Raw genomic sequence first — 20,499 nt, forward strand, 5'->3', positions numbered from 1 at the left:
TCCCAGCACCGTGTTAATACCCCCAGGCCAGGTGGTATTAATTCGTTGTTTATATATGTCTGTCAAATTTGCCGTATTCACTTTGAAGATAATAAGCCTGAGACGATTATACGTCTGAAACATATTATAGAAGACATCTTGTCTTCGAAGATAAATTAAGCCACTGCTAAGTCTCATTTTCTTCTCATGTAATTCGCATTTGAGGCGCACATTTTTAGAGCATTCGATATATTTTGCCGGTTTGAGTCACTGTGAGTTGTTCTCCCGTTGTTGTTAAGCTTTATTCATTTTAAAATAGTTTACGGATGCATTAAATCGCGCTTTTAACAACGGCGCTTGCTTTTATCTAAATTCATACCATAAAACGTGTCAGCTCTGTGTTGTCGATCGCTTCAAGTGATGATATTCAATAAATTGTGAAATTCTAAGCAGTACGCAACTGTTGCTGATAATTGATTCTTTAAGTTTTTGTTTAACGAGATTATGATAACCGATCTTATGTTTGATTATAATAATATTCAGCTAGACATAACGATTGTTTTGCAAAATTTCAATTACTTATTTTAATTGTAAACTTTTTATTACACAACGTTGTTTTCGCGTAATTTTGCATCTATTTTCAGAACAAAATACACCACGATCCAGCCCACTTCTAGACAAAGAAACTACACCAAATCTTTTTCAGACCATATAGGTGGTAACAAACGAGGATACAATGTTGCGGACAAATTGTTGCGGACACAAATGTTTTCCCGTTTGCCTGCGTGCGCAACATTTGTCGCAGACACTAAATTTGTATCTGAGACACAAAAACTGTTTCTGATTTTACTCAGAAACATTTTGTGTTCGCAACAATTGTTTCCTCGTTTGCGCGGCATGGATACAGAACATTTGTTTTGTGTCCCACTCGTTTGCCCACTCAAGAAAAAACATGGGCAACAATGTATCTGCAACAATTTGTCCTCGTTTGCCACCACTTTTACATCTGAACTTATCAATTGTTGTTTGTGTTCTAGGTAGCGACAATTTTTTCTCTTAGAGAATTGATGATAGATACTCCAAAACAACTGACCACCAGTCGAAAACAAGAAAGATGTTTGAATTTCACACTTGAGTATCCATAGAAATTTCCATCAATAGAAAAGTTTTGATAGACTATTTCTTATTATGACTATGTACGTCCTTAGTTGTAAAGAAAAGAAAAGTAATTCTTGACACATAGACTGTCCACAGCCCTCTATTTTTTCGTGTTTTTTTTCGCTCGCTTCGCTCGCTTTAACCGCCCCCCCCCCCCCCCTCGCGCGCTCGTGCTTCGCGCTCGCTTTGTTAACTTTTTTTGCGCTCGCTTCGTTTGCTTTTTTGCGTGGAAAAATCGAGAGGCTTCGGACAGTCTATTGGCACAAGGTCTGAACATTTGTGAGCATAGCTTTCGACTGTATCGACCGTGACCAAGGAGCCGGCTGGGCCGCGTAGGTCTGGAACGATTTACCGACAAAACGACAAACGACCAAAAAACGCAGGCCAGATTATGAACCGGCTATGCACGGTTAATAAATAATTTATTTAACAAGAAAGTAAACGAAAAAGAATTCTTGTCACAAGGTCTGAAAATTTGCAAGCGAAGCTTTTGACCGTATCGCACAGTCTTCATCAGCGATTAAAGTGAGCTTCACTTTGTCATGTGAATGCAAATTGTTTATTCACGTGTCAAAAGGTGGTCAAAAATGGCGGGAAGATTCGTCAACGCCCAGGCAGGGGCAGTGATCTTCCCGCCATTTTTGACCACCAGTTGTCAAGTGATTAAACAATTTACATGCATTCACATGACAAAGTGGAGCTCACTTTCAGATCGCTGATGAAGACTGTGCGATACAGTCAAAAGCTTCGCTTGCAAATTTTCAGACCTTGTGACAAGAATTCTTTTTCGTTTACTTTCTTGTTAAATAAATTATTTATTAACCGTGCATAGCCGGTTCATAATCTGCTCGTTTTGTCGGTAAATCGTTCCAGAACCACGCGGCCCAGCCGGCTCCATGGTCACGGTCACGCAAGATTTGATGTTTACTAGCGATCACTCGTTTAACATGAACATTCTGCTTTTTGTTTAGAGTGAAATTTATATTTTTGTGTCATTCGAGTGTTTTACCAGAAGGGAGGACTGAATAGTCACATAACGAAACCAAAGCCAATTTGGCCATATCCAAGCTATTTGAAACTACCACTACGTCAGACCCAAAATATTTACTAATATTTACGAATACTTTGCGTTCTGTTTGTGTGAAATAGTATTTAATCAAGCGTTTGGCTCGGAGCGAGTACAAGTCGTACAATTTAGCCGGAACGTGTGAAATTTTGCAAAACAACGACTTGTTTTCTGGATATTCCGATTTTTTGTTTTGAGTTTACTTTGGGAATCGAAACGAAAATTGCAAGCTCATAAAGAATGTGTCTAGGCACGGGAACTCGTCATTGGGCAAGGGGAATTGTCTGCTTTATTTTATACCTTTATTTATACTTGCAAAAGCTCGTCGCCACGCTGCCTCCCTCGATATCATAATGATATCATAACTCGCTGTAATTGCCACTGGAAAGAGCATTTTTCGATATCTTACACACCATATAAGTTTGTTTACTAAGCGTGAAAAGTTTTGGAGAAACATGTGCCACCCCCCCCCCCCCCACATACCCCAGGCTTAAGGCCTGTTTATATGGAGGAGAGTTGTCCCTGGTAGGAGGGTTGCCCTCCATACCGAGCCACCCGGGGCGAGAGAGCTTTTCATACGTTTCTCTATAAATAGCTGCGAACTGTTTATATGAGAAATTGCAAAGTTGGCTCGGGGGGCAGGGTGACCCTGGGTGGGGGGTCACTCGCTTTGAAGGTAGGGTGACCCTGGGGAGCGAGCCAATTTTTCCCATATAAACAGTTTGGTTATTTTCGCCTCGCCTACCAGGGACAAGTTGACACATACAGAGCATGCGCAAACGCTGCAGTCGACCAAAACAAAATTGCAGATACATTAAAATCGAAGTTGGCGGTAAATTTGTCCAAAAAATGGTCGTGGTTGATGTTTCAGCGTTCCTTATTTAAAAAAGGCAGACATAATAGATGTTTCAAAACAACTCTCGCCAGTCTTTTGAACCGAGAGGGCCAAGTTTTGGCTCGGTCAACAGGGACAACTTTTTCATATAAACGTTCGGCAAAAGATAGCTCGGGGGAGAGGGTAGCCCTCCTACCAGGGACAACTCTCCTCCATATAAACAGACCCTTAGATAAAGAAAGCGTAGTTGCCAACAATGATGCTAATCAGGTGATTCGATTTATTGCATAATGAGGTACAAACGTACCATCAAATGTCTGATTACACAGAAGGCCATATTTCTTTTGCAGAGGTTCTACTGAATAGTTGGAAAGAGTGGATAAAAGTCACCGCTGCTTATGTTTTACCCGATTCAAGTTAAAGCGTGGCGGCGAGGAAGTTAATGGTATAGACCAGAATAAATGCTATTATCTCAACTTGGTACGCGCGTCGATTCCTCCTTCCAACCGAAAGATTCGTTTAAATTTTCACAAATATTCCCTCACCCTACTCCTTGATGTGTCGAGTTCGTTACGCAAAGATTGCGAGACTTAACTTTCAATTGCAGCTCGGAAATAGGGCTCAGCGATGGTTCTTTGAAATCGCTGTTTTGAAAACTATAAACTCTTGACCTTTCAAGCCACAGAAATAGCTAAAGATGGGGGCTAAGTATGTGGCATTGTGCAAACCTGTTTCAGTCAAGCCTTAAATTTAAGATGCCTATGATATTCCTCTGAATCGGAAGCGAAACCACAAAAATTAAAGATACTCTTTGCTAAGGAGTGTGATTGAACAGGTGTAAAGCATACAACAACGGTAGTAATTGACATTTCCACAGGACCTGTTTTTTTTTTTTTTTTTTTCATATAAATTTTGCATGGAATATGAAACATAAAACCTTATCCAAAGATGAAACAAGGAACAAATTGAAACTTACCGAAACGGGAACGCGAAGGCTGTGCGGCTTACCTCGGGATGGTCGATATTCTTTAAAGTTCAAAACAGCATTCGGATGTATGCCAATCATTAACAATTTCAGATTCTTCACCTCAAGTAATGCGGAAATCCCGAATCTTTTAACTATCCTGAATGCAGGTAATAATAATTAAAAATTATATTCTATCAACGCTTTTCCCGCTAATTTTTCCGGTGGTTAAACATTTTAACTCTAAATTCTAACTAAAAAATACGCATTTCCGGCGAGAGTTTATCAGTGGGTGCTTAAAGCATTTCCACGTTTTCGTTTTTCTTTCTTGTATCATAATTAAAACTATCGATTTTTCTAAAATGATGTTTATTTTTTTTTTCTTCAATGTGAAATCTGTTTCTACGATGAGCGCGGTCGTCTCGCTATAACTAAAAATAACAACCTGATATTATATGAAGCTTGCTTTAGCCCGGTTGTCGTGTTTTTCTATGTTAACAATATTAGAAAATCATCCACCGCCTTGAAGACGAGGATCGTTTGTTGCAACACTGCATAATACTGTCACTGGATTGTCTCCCTTTTTGTTATTTTTTTTTTCATTGCTGATTTTGTTTAATTAAAATTAAAACCCTCTAGTGCAAATAGGCGAAAATTACTTTAATTTCTTGCCAAGAGCCGGAAAAAGCAATGAAAAGTGCTAATTGGTATTTACACAATGATAAGATGCTAAAATTTTGTTTGGTTTCCGAGCAATTGAAAGTTTCTCGATCCGATTTTTACTGATTTTTCTTCCCGACTTGTCGAAAAAGTTCAACAGTACAAGCATATGCTAAATTTCAGTCTTGCAACGATTGTTTTTGAAAACTTACGGCGTTAACTTTCAGCTGTAACAAAACGAATATGTCTTGCCATTAAACTGGTGCCATAACTAAAAGTTTTCGAAGAAGCCATGCTAATCGAAGTTAAGTGGAAATGTCTCCCGCTTCCACAGAAAAGGTGTATTTTCACTGACGTGTTATTTTTTACGTGCGTGAAAAAAATTTAGAGACAGTGTATGTACGACGTGCGTACACGTTCGTAAACGTACGTAAAAAAATACGCGTGAGTGGAAATCCACCTTTTCACGCATGTTGCTTTTACAAAGGCAACTTGCCGCTAAGTGTTACCATGGAAACAAGTAAGGTTCGGTCAAACACTTGTATCTTTGAACTGAGATTAAAGAATTTACAGAGTTTTAATTCGCGCCGGCTTAGTGAAAGAAAGCTGTTTGAAAATATTAATAAGGTGGTTTTGTTTTTGTTCAGCGTGAATGAAAGATGTCAACATTTTTTGAGACCAGTTTTCCCTGCACTGACGCGTCTCGACTCATCATTATTCCCTTACTTATCATTTGAAATTCATCTCCTATCCAAACACGACGAGAGTTTACTTGCTGATGTTAATTAGATCTCGCTTGAGTGGTACATATATCGAGGCACACTGCACGAGCGTGAGAGAGTTACGCGCGAAAGTCTTTTTTTTTTTTTCGTGCACATTCCTCGCGCGCTCCCTGGAATTCGCGCCCTATACTTACTTTTGCCAAACTTGATCAGAAAAAAGTGCATTCGATTTCAAAAATAAACAGGCATTTAAATAAAAAAAGGACGACACAAAACAAAAAAATGTTAAACCAAAAAAAAAAAAAACGAAATTCGCAAAATATGATTCAACTACTCACCACACATACTGAGTTTACCATACAAACTTTAGAATGAATCAGTACTGACACAGTAAGAAAAAATAAATATATCAGAAATAAAAAAATATGTACTGAGTAATTCCAAATAATTACACTTTATATAGAATACTGCTATTTCTGCTTTCAGAAATAGTGCATAGCCTTGTGAAATTAAGAACAATTATAAAAGTACAATAGATTATTTTACTTTTGCCTCTACTGATCACGACTGCTGACAAATCAAGAACACCAAATTGATTTTACTTCGTATTTATTAACACTTAACTTACATATAAATATGCTTATTTACAAGTAAGATACATCATAAAGTAATAACTTCTATAATTTTCATTCTTTTGTACTACTGCAATGATTCCTTCATTTCAGTTTTATTGACGTTCCAATAAAATTCAATAACAAAACCGTATTAATTTGTCTTACCAACGATGCAAAAAATAACATACTCAAGGAAATGTTGATTTTTGCAGTCAATAATTTCCCTTTTGAAAGGCTTTTGTTTATCACGAAATCAATAATGTGATGCCCTTGATGAGCAAACATAACAACTCCAGCCATTCCATGTTGAATCTTCTATTTTTTCCCTAAGAATCTGCGTCATGTTTTGTAAACATCAGCACTGGAAACTTGGTAACTTTTCACTCATACGCTGATGGATTCGGTAACCCCTGCAATGGATCAAAGATAGAGTTTACTCAGTATTAGCATCAAATAACAGGGTTGATCTTTTGGAATTGGAGCAAGTTGTTAGTCTTTTGTTCTCTGTGATCGTTTTTGTGTGTTTGGACCGCGGATCACAGATTTGGAGTAGCTGTTTGACCATAAACATCGTGGAAAGGTGAGTACTTTGGCAAGACACATTACTCTTGCTGGTTGGCGTGTGTAATGCGCGTTACAGCTCCGACAGCAAAACATTCCTCGATGTTGCATTAATCCGTTCTAGACGTATTTAATGTGGCAGAGATGCGAACAAGAAGAGCTCCAATAAGAACAATAAGTGTAAAAATAAAGATGACAGACTTCACAGTGACTCGATCCAAGGCTCTGTCCACACGTATAACATTACATATGTTTACATCTGTAAGCGAACACGTTTTGGTCTGTAAATCCATACAAGTCTTACCGTACATACAAGTTCGGCGATCGGTAAACATCATTTACGCATATCTGCACGAGAGGGTACGAGAGAGGTACGAGAGACGCCTGGTACGAGACTGACACTGAGTATGTGCAAGTAACTTAACGTGTCGGCTGCGTTTTTAAAGGTATATGCGTAAGTTGAAATAGATCTCCCTTTACTAATTTTATCCATTTTGGTGATGGTCTACGAGAATACATTTACGGTCATTGCTTATGTTGTTACGTGTGTACAAAAGGCTCAAACGAATGGGAAATAAGGCTGAAGTTAAAATAAAAACGTTCAGGTAGGAGTGTGGACGGAGCCTTGGATTTCTGCCTGCATACCGTAAATCTTTTCAAAAAGCTAACTGTATGTCAAGATTCTCACCATTGCCGCAGTAACGAAGATAACATCCTGGAGTGCTTGGAAGATAGTATACATAAAATTTGCCACAGTTCCTCACGCGTATCTGCTTTGAACGGTAGCAGCAGTTGTTGATCCAACTAAAGCAAGCACGCCTACTTTCAATTCCATGAACAACCTGTAAACAAAACAAAAATGAGTAAGAGTGAGGTTACAATTTTCTGAAGAAAACTGGTCTTGATAAAAAAAATGTAGTAAGCGAGATGGCATTGCAAAAAGGAATTGTACAATTAAGCCTCACTGATTGCCAACCAACCTTAGGATGCTTTCCATCCATCCATCCACTCATCAAAGTTTGACATCTCATTGGCTCGACGCATGTTTCTGCCATAGTCTGTCCTGCCTCACCAGTAAACCTGTACCAGCGTTTTGCAGCAAATTTAAAATTCCAGTGGTCACAGTCGTACTTTCTCTCGCTAGAGGTGTGGTGTGTCCTTGATCTGTCTGCTGAATCCAGAGTGAGATAATCGATGCACTCATTTTCTGGAAAAGAAAGGAAAGCGAACGATGAATTAATTCGTACTTTTAAACTATTAAAGCTAAAAAAGGGTAGTTACCCAATGAAGAGCAGGAATCATTGCGCTGATTCACACAAGTAAAACATGTCCAATGCCTCCAATTTTGCTTATAGCGGCAAATTATAGGTCCATGTTCAGCCGCTTTGTTTTGCGGACGTTTTTGATTGTTTGGAGACAGGATTGTCACTTCAAAACAGTAACTCAAGACCGTAAAGCCAAACAGGTGAACGTGGGCCTATAATAAATTCCTTATACCGAGCCAAGAAAGTTGAATGGCAATTTGAAACTCGGCCAAATTTCAGCGCATTTCCTTTCTCTCGTTCGTTTTTACGATTTATAATTTGTATTCATGTTCAGGTTCTTCTCTTTTGTTTTACTGTAGCTGCGCGGTATTGATGCGGCTAATGTCAAACACCTTTCGCTCAAATAAAATGTGGTATAAAACGACTTAAATGTTTTGTCTTAATTAAACGTTTACCATAAAAACCAAACAATTTTTAAAACTGTCATCTTCAAGTTTTTTTTTTTTTAAGTAGTGCGTCAGTCGTTGTTTGTCAGTGTTCAACATCTTTAATTTTCTTTGTTCCTCTAGATGTTCCATAATTATTAGAGTGCCAATTTATAAATACCGAATGGCCCCTTGTGTCTAGCATTGATGCATAAAACTAAATCTGAATTTACATGACTTGTTCACGACGCCTTTGTAGTGTACAGTTATACTGTGGAAATAACACAATCTTTATCTCTAAAAACCTACTTTCCGTATACCTTGGCCTTTATATGTAATGACCCTTTAAAATGCAAAGACGTTGTACTGCTAAAGGGGCAGTATCATGATGTGGCCATAACGGAGCTAAAATCATGACTAAAGAACGTTGCTCATTCGAGAGGTGTGTCTAGAACACAAAGGTGAAGATATTAAGTGAATCATTCAAAGGAGAGCAAAGTGTAATAAGTTTTTAACGATTTATCCAAGACACATGGGCAGAGTTCGAAAACGTCTGCCAGACGTTTTCAATTTTTGATTGAAATCCTATGCCTGTATAACTCATGATAATACTCCTTTTGTTACTTCAGTGGACTGTTATAGACATTTTAACAAAGCTATCCCATTATTTTCAGGTTCCCATTCCCATTTCTTCTTAACTTTGACTTTTCTAAGTGATGTTCATGATACTTCCCCTTTAAAACCAAAATGATTATCACTTACCATCGCCAGAAAGCATATACACGAAGTTTGCGCGCTGTTTTCCAACATTGGGCATGCAGTTTTTGGACGAACCGTCCCGATCATAAGTCAAGTGGGCTTTCGGGCCACTCCAACACTCTCCATAAAATTGAAGTCCAAAATACAAGTACCCTTTCTTCTTCGCCTCCTCCGCACAAGCAGCAACCGTCTTGTTTAAATTATTCCAGTCTAAACCGCCTCGGAAATTTTTGATCAGCTCTGGAAGTGGCCTTGACTTTTTCAAGGAGTCTTTAAAGCACCCAATAGGCACATAACTTATTGCCACTGGAAAAGAAAATTAAAGAGGCAGTCGTTAAGTCTCACAGTTAATAATTAATTGATGATTTAATTAATTAATCGCTCAAGTTCTGTAGCTGGCGTTTCACTCGCGTAAGTCAAAAGGGTCAAACGAATTTGATTTTTTCTGATAACAGTACCGTTTAAGGATAATAATAACGCCTTGCTGTGACATCAATCAGTCCTTATCAAATTTGAGCAGGCATTCCTTCGCGTTTTACATGTCGTTGATAATTCGCGCGTTCGTATAGAATAAAATTACTTCTTACACAAAACATAAAAAAAAAATAATAAACAAACAAAACAGACAAAAATGCAGAGAACCCGATCAAGTTAAGCCTGATTTTCACTAGCGACGCAAGCACGAGCACGAGCACAAGCGCAAGTATAACAGCTCTTATTTTACCATGGAAACGGCTTCAACTCAAAGCACGACCGCATTGCACTACTTGTATAAGCGCAAGGAACAAAAATTGTCCTTTTTACGTGATTGCGCTTGTGCTTGCGTCGCTAGTGAAAACCAGGCTTTAGTGCCTGAATGGTTTTTTACCTGAATACCGATAGTTTACCACGCCTTTCTTAGTAGTTTTAGTTTAGTCTTGCTTCACTTTTCTACAAGCATGCGGTATTGGTATTTCAACTTGATACACACATGTGTCAAGGTTACTTAGTTACTTGATAGCAACAAGTGGTGGATTTTAAACCGCGACTCACCTGCGTTATGAAGGGAAACGACAACAAACAGGAGAAAAGCCAGTGAAGTATACATTATCGATTGATATCAATGATAAACGTGATTCTAATGTCTGCGTAAAAAGGCAAAAATAACATGTGTGAGATACCGACCAGCGTTTTGGTTACAACAAATACGTTTACTCTAATGTTCTGAAAATACACCTTTTGCGACAACAATGTCGAAAACTGCTACATTCGATACTTCATCAACGCCAAAGTGCGTCCAAGTCAGCAAAAAAAAGTCGTCTTGACTCTTACACATTTAATTAAAATATTTACGTTAGCACAAGGATTCTTCCACCAATACCGTTACATTTCAACGTAAACAACATTCCTTAATACGACTTAGCATTAGGGCTCATTACCGCCATTCTATTCTTTTGCAACATTAATAAATTTCAATCTCACCATTAAATTTTTAAACAGGATTTTGAAAAGACGTATTTAGAAGCTGTCTAAATTCTTATTGCTTGCTGTTGACGTTTGAGGGACTAAAATGTATGTCTCAAAATGGTTTGGATTGATACAGGGCACCGGTGACATTAGTAAAAGTATTACTTCGGATCAGACTTTGGCACGGAACGCATGGACAGACCTGATATAATGTATGTCACACTATACGCACTGCGCCAGTCTTCATCTCACGAAAAGGCCGACAATTGACGCGGTGTGTATGGCTTATAATTAACTATTATTTTAAGGCAATTAAACCTTTATATTATCTTTTTTTTTCTGTTACCGTATTGATTTTTATTTATTCCTAACATTAACATTAGCTTTCGTTACTTTTTGTTAGATTTTCATCGTATAATTTTTGTCGATTATTACATTTAAGAGATAATGGTTCATTTTACTAACGAGCGGCGCAGCCACGTTCATAAATAACTCATATCGATCAATACTATCGCATAATGTACATCATGTATTGATAAAATGTTTAATATAATTTCTCACAAAATTAAAGTTTGAGTAAATTAAAGAAAACAGATTCACTTACCCTTGGAGCAAACTGAGGCTTGGTCACTCTCCGTCACGTCCTGACACTATCTTGTAATTAAGTAGGTAAAGTTCTGAAACTTTTATTGAACGAGGTTTCCAAGGCCTTTATATATACTTTATTTTCAGGTTGATTCATGCTTATTAGGATATCGCCTGGATCTCATCCGCTCCTACGTAATTTGTGGGTTGGTTTCATCTGCATCAACGTTAATGGTCAACTCCCAGGAAACAGTTTTCCCTCCTCTGCAAGGTTTATTACAAAAGGTCACCTTAGGCAAATGAAAGAGTTTATTGTGACTATTTCCGCTTTATGACGCAAACTTATTAGCTGATGGCGTCCACAACCTTATAACCGGATGAGAAGAAATTGAGACTGTTTGAGACTGATGCTCTCTGGGCGAAAAAAGGTAGATTAAATTTGCTTCTGGATATGGAAAGTAAATCGTTAATCCGCTCATCTTACGATTTTCGTGACTCGATTTAATAATAATCTGCATTAAAGTCCCAACTGCTCTAATTTAATAGTTTAAGGTTGAGGAGCAAAGTGATTATTTAGTGTAGAATACACATTTTGCCTAATCAAGAGATGAATGGAGTCATTGGAGTCATGAAGTAAAATTTCTGAAAATGAAATCGGCTGTCAATTGTCCAATTATGGACAGGTGTGCATGCTATTTTTCATTACAGTGCTTAGTTTTAATTTAAGTCGAAGCCCTTCCTAATAAAAAATCGCTGTTAAAGGAGGTGATTGCATGAAACTTTAGGGATAAACCGGTAGCTACTTTGTGGGCAAAATTTTTCAGTTTTACAAAAATAGAATATAAAATTGGACAAGTTGGTTATCTTTGGGCCGAACCAGACAAGTTTAATCCAATTATCGTGGAACATAACTTCCCAGATGATAAACCTTTGAAGCAGGCAAGCAGAAAACAGGATATGAATGCCCTTGTTATTTCAACCGTCGTTTGGTACGAATGACATCCACGCTACATAGATTTTTTTAATGATACAAAGTTTCCTATTTTACGCACAGATTGTCATAACCTTTTTCTTTTAAGCAATGCAACCGAGTCCGTAGCTGCTTAGTCATGTGAAATAAATCCCTGTGGATCGTCACAGTGGTTTCGTGAATCGCCAAAGAAATAAAGAAAGAAACACCAACGCTAAGGAAGCCACATTGTTTAAACCGGGAAATGAAACCACAGAATTGAAAGGTGTGGGTAAATGTGCGCCATCGTTGTTTCGGAAATGAGATATTTAACACCACCATAGTTACGATAAGGTACACTTAACCCTTCTATCCGCCTAGATAGGCATGAGCGCCTAAATCCCTTTTTCTTTGGCTTAATTTGTTGCTAAGATGAGGTGCGTGTAGTTTGCTTTTTGTTTTGTTTTTAACGTAAAGGTTGCGTTGGTAGCTTCCCCAGTTATTTTTTTAGTTTTTGTTTAGATGCTTAACTGAGGTATCCTGAGATTCGAAGAGCGAAAACTATTTTCTTAAAAAGAGCAGATACTTGCCAAGAGAAATGAATCTATATTTACAGCTTTTTTTTTAATCAGATCATGTTAAAGTTAATGGCCCGAGAAACTGTTATTGTTTCACTGAAAACTGTGTAAATGATCTTATTATTTTGACCTGTCTGGGCACAGCAGTACTTTAAAAAAAGATACATATTTCTCTAGGAGATTCAGAGAAGAAAAACTTCATAAATCTATTACATACACATTTACGTTCGGATTCAACTCAAGCGTTGTAAGATCAGCCTTATTTAGGTGTCAATCGTTCTAGCGTTTTACACGCTTATTGGTGACACTATGGTTTTGCATGTGACATTATTTGAATACGATAAGTGTCGTCAGAAATCTTGCAGCGCTAACCTCTAAATGGAATTCGCGACGACATTTGTTTGATACTATGAACTTGTCAGCTAACGTCGCTGTAAAGAGAGCCAGGATTGCAGTATATATGCATCATATAGGCGATGACCTATGTGGATAAAACAAGCGCGTGATACCAATGTACGTGATCGATGACTCAGTGGTTGGGCCAGGTTATGCGTGACTCGTGGAATAGTCACCCCGTGAAACGGAAACAGGGACAAAAAAATAACTAAAATAAACTGTCATTTGATCGCTGTTTGAAATACGTGTACAGGCAAAAAAAATGTTTTACTGTATATCACACGACATCATCTTATTGATGATGCATGCAGCTTTGATGCTGGTGCCTGTTTTAGTTTAGCAAAGCAGAGTTGCATTTCCCAATTTTATATTACACTCTTTTTTTAGATAAGAACGTCTAAATTTTTGACCGAGGCTGAACGTTCTTAACTTTTTCGAAGATTTAAGCCTGAAATGTTTTTAGAATGTTAATTTCTTATTTATTTATTTTTTTAAGTTTAAAAACGAAGTGGTATTGCAGTTACTCATTCCTACATGTTCACGACACGAATGAGTGGTTACAAGTCGGGGTTTGATTAAATATTTATTTATTTAGTACATAAATTTGCCTCTCGCAACAAACAGGAAAAAAAAAATTCGTTCTCAACCAAATTTCAGCCTTGGGTACGTTCTTATGATGTTCTTAAATTTTGGCCTTTTTTTCAGCTTCGACATTCTTATAAAAAAGGTTCATAAAAAAGAGTGTATTCTGATAAGTAAGTGCTTCTTTAACCGGTGGGAAGGAGTCAAGATGCATGATAATGTAATATGTTGGTAACTTTTAAAATTTTACTTCTGAAACGTACATGTCATGACTACTTCTCTAATTATAAGATGATTAGAAAAGGCCCTGTTATGAAAAGCCATACAGAAATGTGGATGGATTACAAACGAGTTCTTCCCGAACAAGAAGAAAATAAAAATCTCCAGAATCCAGAATTTTAAAATCAGATGAAGATAACTTCAAAGGCTTCATGATCAACGTTTAGGGGCGGACCATTATTTTTTTGGAGGGGGGGGGGGGGTGAAAAATATTGAAAAAAATTGTTGGCAGGGCCTGCAAAGACAAAAAACATTGTTTGCAAAAACAATATGTATAACAAAAAATAGTAAGAATTTCGAAAACAAATGTTTGCAGAGGTGCATAAACTAAAAAAAAGGTTTGCAGAGGAAACTTTTTCATCCCCCCCTCCAAGAAAATAATGGTCCGCCCCTTAGTTGCCATCACTCCCGTTGGAAACCAGCAAAGTAGGACTTTACCAGGCGAAGAATGGATTTAACAGAAAAATACATGGCACTGGTTGGCACATCTTTACATTGTAACAATAATTATATAATTATTATATTATTGTTATATACAATAATTATATAATTATTATATTATTGTTATTATATTATATGGAGTACCCCCCCCCCCCCCCCGGGTACAAAAGTTGCTTCTCAGCAGCGGCTAACGATTATTAATTTACAGAAACTCGGTAATGCTAGCTTTCTATTTCAGGTATTTGATACAAACTACGTTACTTTACGTTACGTTACGCTACGTTAAGTTCCTCTACTCTTGTTCACATGTAAAACGTGCCGAAGGTCTTTCGTTCCCGTTCATTACAATTATTAGCACAAGTTAACACTGGGTTCTTTGTCTGAAATTCAAGCTCGTGGGATGAAGATTATAGATACATAGTTTGCGTTTTGTTGAGCCTGCTTATAAAGACGTCTCACACATCTTACTTTTATAACCATGAATGTAATATCAGAATTTTTACGCTCAAGAATCCGGAAAATTACTAAAATTCCACAGTGTCATTACTTCAAAGCCATTTGAATAAAAACGTCTTTCTTTTTACTTGTATTAAGCTACAAAACGAGTCAGGAGTGTACTCATGATTCATTACGCAATCGTAGAAAGCAATAAATAACATAACATAACAATAAATAACAGTCGAACACAAACCAAACATATCATATGCACACAAAAATTTTGATGCATGACGCTTTCAATCCAATATAAAACCCTCTTATCAGCTACATTACCCTTGAGTGCCCTTCTGATATGGTTTTCAAACGTTTTTCTTCGCTACAGTTGGTGGAGCGTTAGTGATGGTGTTTTTAACTGCAGTTCTGAACGTATAGCTGTGGTTATCTTACAAATAATGAACAATAATGATAATAATAATACAAATAATGAAAAATTATGCGGCAAAAGAAAAAAAAATCATGATAAATCAGGTATAGTACGTGACTTGTACTCGTTATCCAGCTGTTTTGCAATGTCCGGTCATTGTGGAGCAATCAACAAGGGTTCTTAAAGTCCATCGTTGAGATCACGTATCTTTTCGACACTGATAATGTAAACCAATGTCCACTCCAGAAAATAGCGAACAAGACTCTCCCATGACGTTTTAATCATAGCGCTTTCGCCCAAACAACAAAGAAAAACATGTTAATCAGTGCTTTGACATTCTACTCCAAATGTCAATTGTTATAAATAATGACAGCCAAAAGTCCCTGGAATAGATATCCACCAATCATAATTCGCGCACATGACATTTTGAATAGTAGACAGAATGATTGATGGCATTTTTTACCAAACCGTTAATTTGATATTAAACTTCAGAGTTTGCATTTTGCGTAATATCACTAAAAGAGTGACATCCGACAGTTTCCCTTTCGTTTATAATTCGGTATCCGTGCGAAAAATTTAAGCATGTTTGATATTAGGCACCTATTGATTCAAGAGGCAAATAAAAAGTTCCTGTTTTGAGTTTTTATACATTATTTGGTACCTGCATCACGATCGGTTAGGTCAAGATGCACTTGCAAGCTTTTTTTGCCCTGATTTTGATCCATTGTGCACTCTCTTTTGAAGGTAAGCTTTTTTTCATTCTTCAACATTTATTATCATTTCTATTCTGCTGTACAATACAGAAAACGACTCAATGAGGAATTGATTAGTAAAAAGACGCAAAGCACTCGTCCCAATTGTAGATCTTCTATATAGTCTCGCTTTATTGTGGTATCATTGTTTTTAAAATCACATGTTTCTTTTGACATCAAAAATGCTTTTTTTTTTTAATTCGGCACTCATGCATGGTAAAGCAAACAAATGCTATCAGTAGCGATAGCAAGTTACCACACATTGCTTGCCACGGAAACGGCGTTAACTGTTACTGGTTACCCATCTTCTATCTAAAGGTGCATAAGACCTTCACACATTCATTCGTCAACGCTTCTAGATGATCTTATCTTGCGCTGTTATACGCACTTTGCAACCAATATTGCCACGCTCTCGCGAATCTTGCTCTTTTCGGTCTACAACACCGGACAAAAGTTTTTCTTGCAATTGACTTATAATGATAGCATGAGTCAGTTTCTTTCCAAGACCAGCGATTGGGATTGCTTACACACGCAGAATCTAAAGCTCTCGCTTTTCTGACTATATAACCGTAGAAGAACTATGGTTGGTGGTCATGGTGTCTTAGCCAAAGAAAGGAGATTGTATATTTGGAAACTTTTCTAAGGAAGGCCACGCGCATATTGAAAACTTTTCAGCAGAAACCGTTAAAGATCGTGCACTCAGGCCTCACCCCATCCTCATCCTCCTTTGTATTAGCAGGCATTATCTACGCTTTACGATTTTGTTTTATCAATTACCCGGAAAATGTTTAAAATTCCACAGCATATATGTCAGTATTTTTATTAATCAATGAAAGCTTTTTGAAACAAAACTATTTGTACAGACGATCGTTCAGATAACACTATTATACGGCTCAAAAGTCTGTGTATAGTGAAAAAAAAAAAAAAAACCGTTGAACACATGGAATCGAACCTTTCTAACATCAATTGCCTGATACTGTTTGTGTTACAGTTTGTTAATAACACTTAACTTTTAAATCCAATATTCAGTGATATTATCACACTGTTTCACATTAAATTTTCTGCTCAACTACCCATGAGAATGTTTTCCCTAATCGCCTTAGATTGACACACGAAGTTATATAACGTTCTTGCTTGCATTCCGGGGTTACCGCTATCGTGTTGTGTTTAACTCCTCAGTCTAAAGAATCCTCCAATGTTTGTTAAGGCTAACTGACAAACAGATAATGCGAAAATGGAACGACCAATATATCTCCACTTGTACCTCTTAAGTACTGATATTTGCTTTCGCATGGCTTATAATTTGTAACACCTCATTGCCAACGAGACAGCCAAGCCAAGAGGCGAGGCTGTCGAGGCGGCAGAATCATAGAGCCGTGTGCGTATGAGTGTATAGGCAGAGAAAATCTTAAGTTCTGCGTAAGGAACTTTTTTTTTACCATATTTGGGTGTAAGTAAACCCCATATTTGGGTTGTATTGTTCTTCCCAACTTCCCAGTCTCTCCCTTCTTGCTAGAGAGCAAATGACCAAAATGGCGTCCACGCAGCTCGCTGTTAAAATTTTCAATGTGGTCATTCATCCCTTTACCGATAAATACACCTTTAGGGAATTATAAATCGGAAGAGAATACCCTACAGAATATTCGAAGAGAGACATGAAAATCAAAAGCGGACTGTTGACTTCAAATAGAGTTTTCTTGACTTATGAGAATGCTGAAGTCGTGTAAATGCTTCCTTTTAGTGTTGATTGTGTTTATAGTAATTGTTTGACCGATGATTTATTCCAAATCAAATACTGTTTATATTTTATTTGGCACGCATTTTCGCTCCGCGTAGGAATAACATCAATACAAAGCGACGCTCACTAAAATTACTGCATGTCACACACACAAGAAAGTCAAACGTTTTTTGCTTCTAACGGCAAATGTAATGTTAACTTCAATAAAAATTTTGTCTCCAAATAATCCTTGACCGGTTCAAGTTTTGTTTTCTGTTCAAATTTTTCAAGTTTTGCGTAACATGACACTTCGAATGCGAGACTGAAATCTGACCCGCGCATTACTGTATCTGATTACTGAAAATTATTTTTAAAAAAGCATTTTAGCAGTTTAGTCTGAAATTCAGCCGTCCTCTCGTCCCTAAGAGGACGGCTGAATTTCAGACTACTTAGCAGTTTTGATTTTGGGATTTGATTTATAAGAAGTTCTTGAAATGCAACTATCCCTTTTGTGGGCGGAAACATTTTAACCATCGCGTGTTGTATTTAAAAAACAGTGATTAAACCTCATTTATTGCCTACATTTTGTGACATTTTAACGTTGAAAAGAATTTAAAGATTTGTCAAGAGTTATCAATCTGTCAAACCCGTAGCCTGCGTAGCTGACATCTGTGTACGTTTTTTAGTGTGTTTAAAAGAGTGCGCGATCGCGAGAATACGCGCGCTGGAAACTACGGAGCCTGTTACGCAGGCTATCAAGCCTGTGTCATTTATGAACACCAGAGAAATAACACTTTTTTCGCATATTACCTAAAATACAATTTACCATATTTTGGTCATTTCAAATATAGTTCTATCAAAAACCATTCAATATCTGTTCTTATGAACAAACATGAGTATTTCGTTCGTTGGCACTTACCGATAGGTACAACTAGTATACTATTTTAAAACCGAATATTAAACGGAGGGGGCGCGAAGGGGGATGCTTATTGCTTTACAGTAATAGTATAAGTGCAAAATAATGTAACGATCTATACTTTATGCCCTACAAGCAACTTGAACGTAGTTTATAAAAGTTTATTTCGCTCTTTTTTTTCTTCCGGCAATTAATTGTTCATACACCGAATGCAAATATGGCGGACCACTCGGTCGGTGCCTGGGACGAGCTTCATGAAAGCGAGGCTAGTCAGGCTTCGGTGTTTTGTTTTGACAATGCTTTCGTACAAAAGTCTTACTTATTCGTCAATCTGGTGTGTTTCTTTTCGCTGCTCCTACGAGTTGCTGTGTTTCTGAATGCTAAAAGAAGTGATAGAAGTGTTCATCGTTTGCCTCTAAGGGAAAAAGTGAATCAATGCAATTCGTTGAGACGAAAGAAAGGAATTTGCGATCGCCGCGGGAACTATTGAGGTTTCAGTCGCTACATTTCAGGTTAGAAGATCTTAGAAAATTCGTTTAAATGACGAGCTAATGTGGTGTCTGGTGGTGTTCCAGCACGAGTTGCATGGCCAGTACCTTTCCCAAGGTAAAGAAAAGCTCCACTTCCAAGACATCCTCTGTATCAAAGGAATTTGTTCATGTCCGACTTTGTTCGCGTCCGATCCACTCGCACGGAATCGCACGATCAAATACTACCCAAGTGAATGAAATTCAACTGCCCCCACAGTTAAAGCTAGTTAAAGCATTGAACCAAATAAGAACGACTTGAAGCTAAATGTGATCCCTTACACATTTTCTAAGATCTTCTAACCTGAAATGCAGCGAACAAGCTTTATAAAAAGTTCCCGCGGCGATCGTGAACTCATTTGTTCTCCTTTCTTTCGTCTCAACGAATTGCATCAATCCACTTTTTTTCCCTTAAAGGCAAACAGTGAACACTTCTATCACTTTTCGTGGCATTCAGAAACACAGCAAGTTGTAGGAGCAGCGAAAAGAAACACAAATAAGCAAGACTTTTGTAGGAAAGCGCTGTCAAAACAAAACACCGAAGCCTGACTAGCCTCGCTTTCATGAAGCTCGTCCCAGGCACCGACCGAGTGGTCCGCCATATTTGCATTCGGTGTATACAGCAAAATTATCCAACCTAACAAAATAACCTCGTAACTAGAGTCTCGTGCTAAATGACCAGCGATGGTGAAACGAGTAACCCTGTAAAGTTCTTGCTATAAATAGCGCACATACAGTTTAATTGCACACGCCTTTCTTTCAAAAGCATGGCCCTTGCAACGGACTCCTTGTTGTTTCAATTCAGGCCATTCAATTGGCTTTAAAAAGAACAGAAGTTCTGTTCTTTTCAAATTCAATTAAAATCGATTCTGCAACAGAACTCTCGAAAGTTGCTCGTTTCGTCAAGATTACGCAGAAAGCGAAGACCCCAGGAACGAGGTTGCTAACAACATATCTTCCACTAGAATGCTCAAATCACAACTATCTGGAGGAGGGAGACAGAGCTGTTGGAAACACTAATCAAAGCCCATTAGAATGTGACCGTTCTTTAAAAGAGGGCTGGTATCGATTCCGAGGCAATGCAGGCAATGAAATGGCTTCTTCCTGTCCGCCAAAACTACGTTGTGGCACGCATGCGCCAGGCTGGCTGAACGGCAGTCATCCTTCAGTAGCTGAAGGAGCTGTTCAGCGACAGGTTTGTTTCCATTGGTCGACTGGTTGTTGTCAGTGGGAAATTAACATTCAAGTCCGCAACTGCAGTGGTTTCTACGTCTACAGGTTAAAGGCGCCACCAGCTTGCAGTCTACGTTACTGTGGAAATCGTCAAGGTAACTTTTTAATATCAGCCTCAAATATAATTACCTAAATGTACATTTAGACGTGATGGTGTTATTTTTTTTAGCCCATGATGTCCCAATCTATTGTGCTTCACACATACGAACTCTGAGGTTCAAAATCGAA

General features: G+C 37.8%; 2 protein-coding genes across 3 annotated transcripts in view; one reads left to right on the forward strand and one right to left on the reverse strand.

The window, feature by feature from the left end:
- Positions 1 to 5,995: 5,995 nt before the first annotated feature.
- Positions 5,996 to 11,424, reverse strand: LOC144643614 (pancreatic secretory granule membrane major glycoprotein GP2-like). Of its 2 annotated transcripts, none has more exons than XM_078502931.1 (6): positions 11,059 to 11,424; positions 10,041 to 10,132; positions 9,012 to 9,314; positions 7,540 to 7,766; positions 7,324 to 7,401; positions 5,996 to 6,408 (listed from the first exon to the last, which is right to left on the reverse strand). In XM_078502931.1, the coding sequence occupies exons 2-6, from the start codon at positions 10,093 to 10,095 to the stop codon at positions 6,379 to 6,381; spliced, it is 693 nt and encodes a 230-aa protein (XP_078359057.1). In that variant the 5' UTR covers positions 10,096 to 10,132; positions 11,059 to 11,424; the 3' UTR covers positions 5,996 to 6,378. The 2 variants fall into 2 exon arrangements, with proteins under 2 accessions (XP_078359057.1, XP_078359050.1); XM_078502924.1 differs by having other exon boundaries at positions 7,248 to 7,401; positions 11,059 to 11,422.
- Positions 11,425 to 15,771: 4,347 nt separating this feature from the next.
- LOC144642166 (uncharacterized) overlaps positions 15,772 to 20,499 on the forward strand; it is a 31,639-nt gene continuing 26,911 nt past the window's right edge. Inside the window, 2 exon segments of the mRNA XM_078501156.1 lie at positions 15,772 to 15,870; positions 20,004 to 20,366. Coding sequence (XP_078357282.1) covers positions 15,813 to 15,870; positions 20,004 to 20,366 — 421 coding nt within the window. The 5' untranslated portion in view covers positions 15,772 to 15,812.

This window comes from Oculina patagonica, chromosome 1, assembly GCF_052425735.1.
Source record: "Oculina patagonica isolate OP01 chromosome 1, crgOcupat, whole genome shotgun sequence".
Taxonomy (NCBI): Eukaryota; Metazoa; Cnidaria; class Anthozoa; order Scleractinia; family Oculinidae; genus Oculina; species Oculina patagonica.

Coding starts and splice junctions, on each gene's coding strand:
- LOC144643614 (XM_078502924.1), bottom strand. CDS start 10,095: ATGTATACTTCACTGGCTTTTCTCCTGTTTGTTGTCGTTTCCCTTCAT. Junction 7,402..7,539: donor TGGATGGAAAGCATCCTAAG/GTTGGTTGGCAA, acceptor TTTTGTTTACAG/GTTGTTCATGGAATTGAAAG. Junction 6,409..7,247: donor TCTTCGTTACTGCGGCAATG/GTGAGAATCTTG, acceptor GATCCATTGCAG/GGGTTACCGAATCCATCAGC.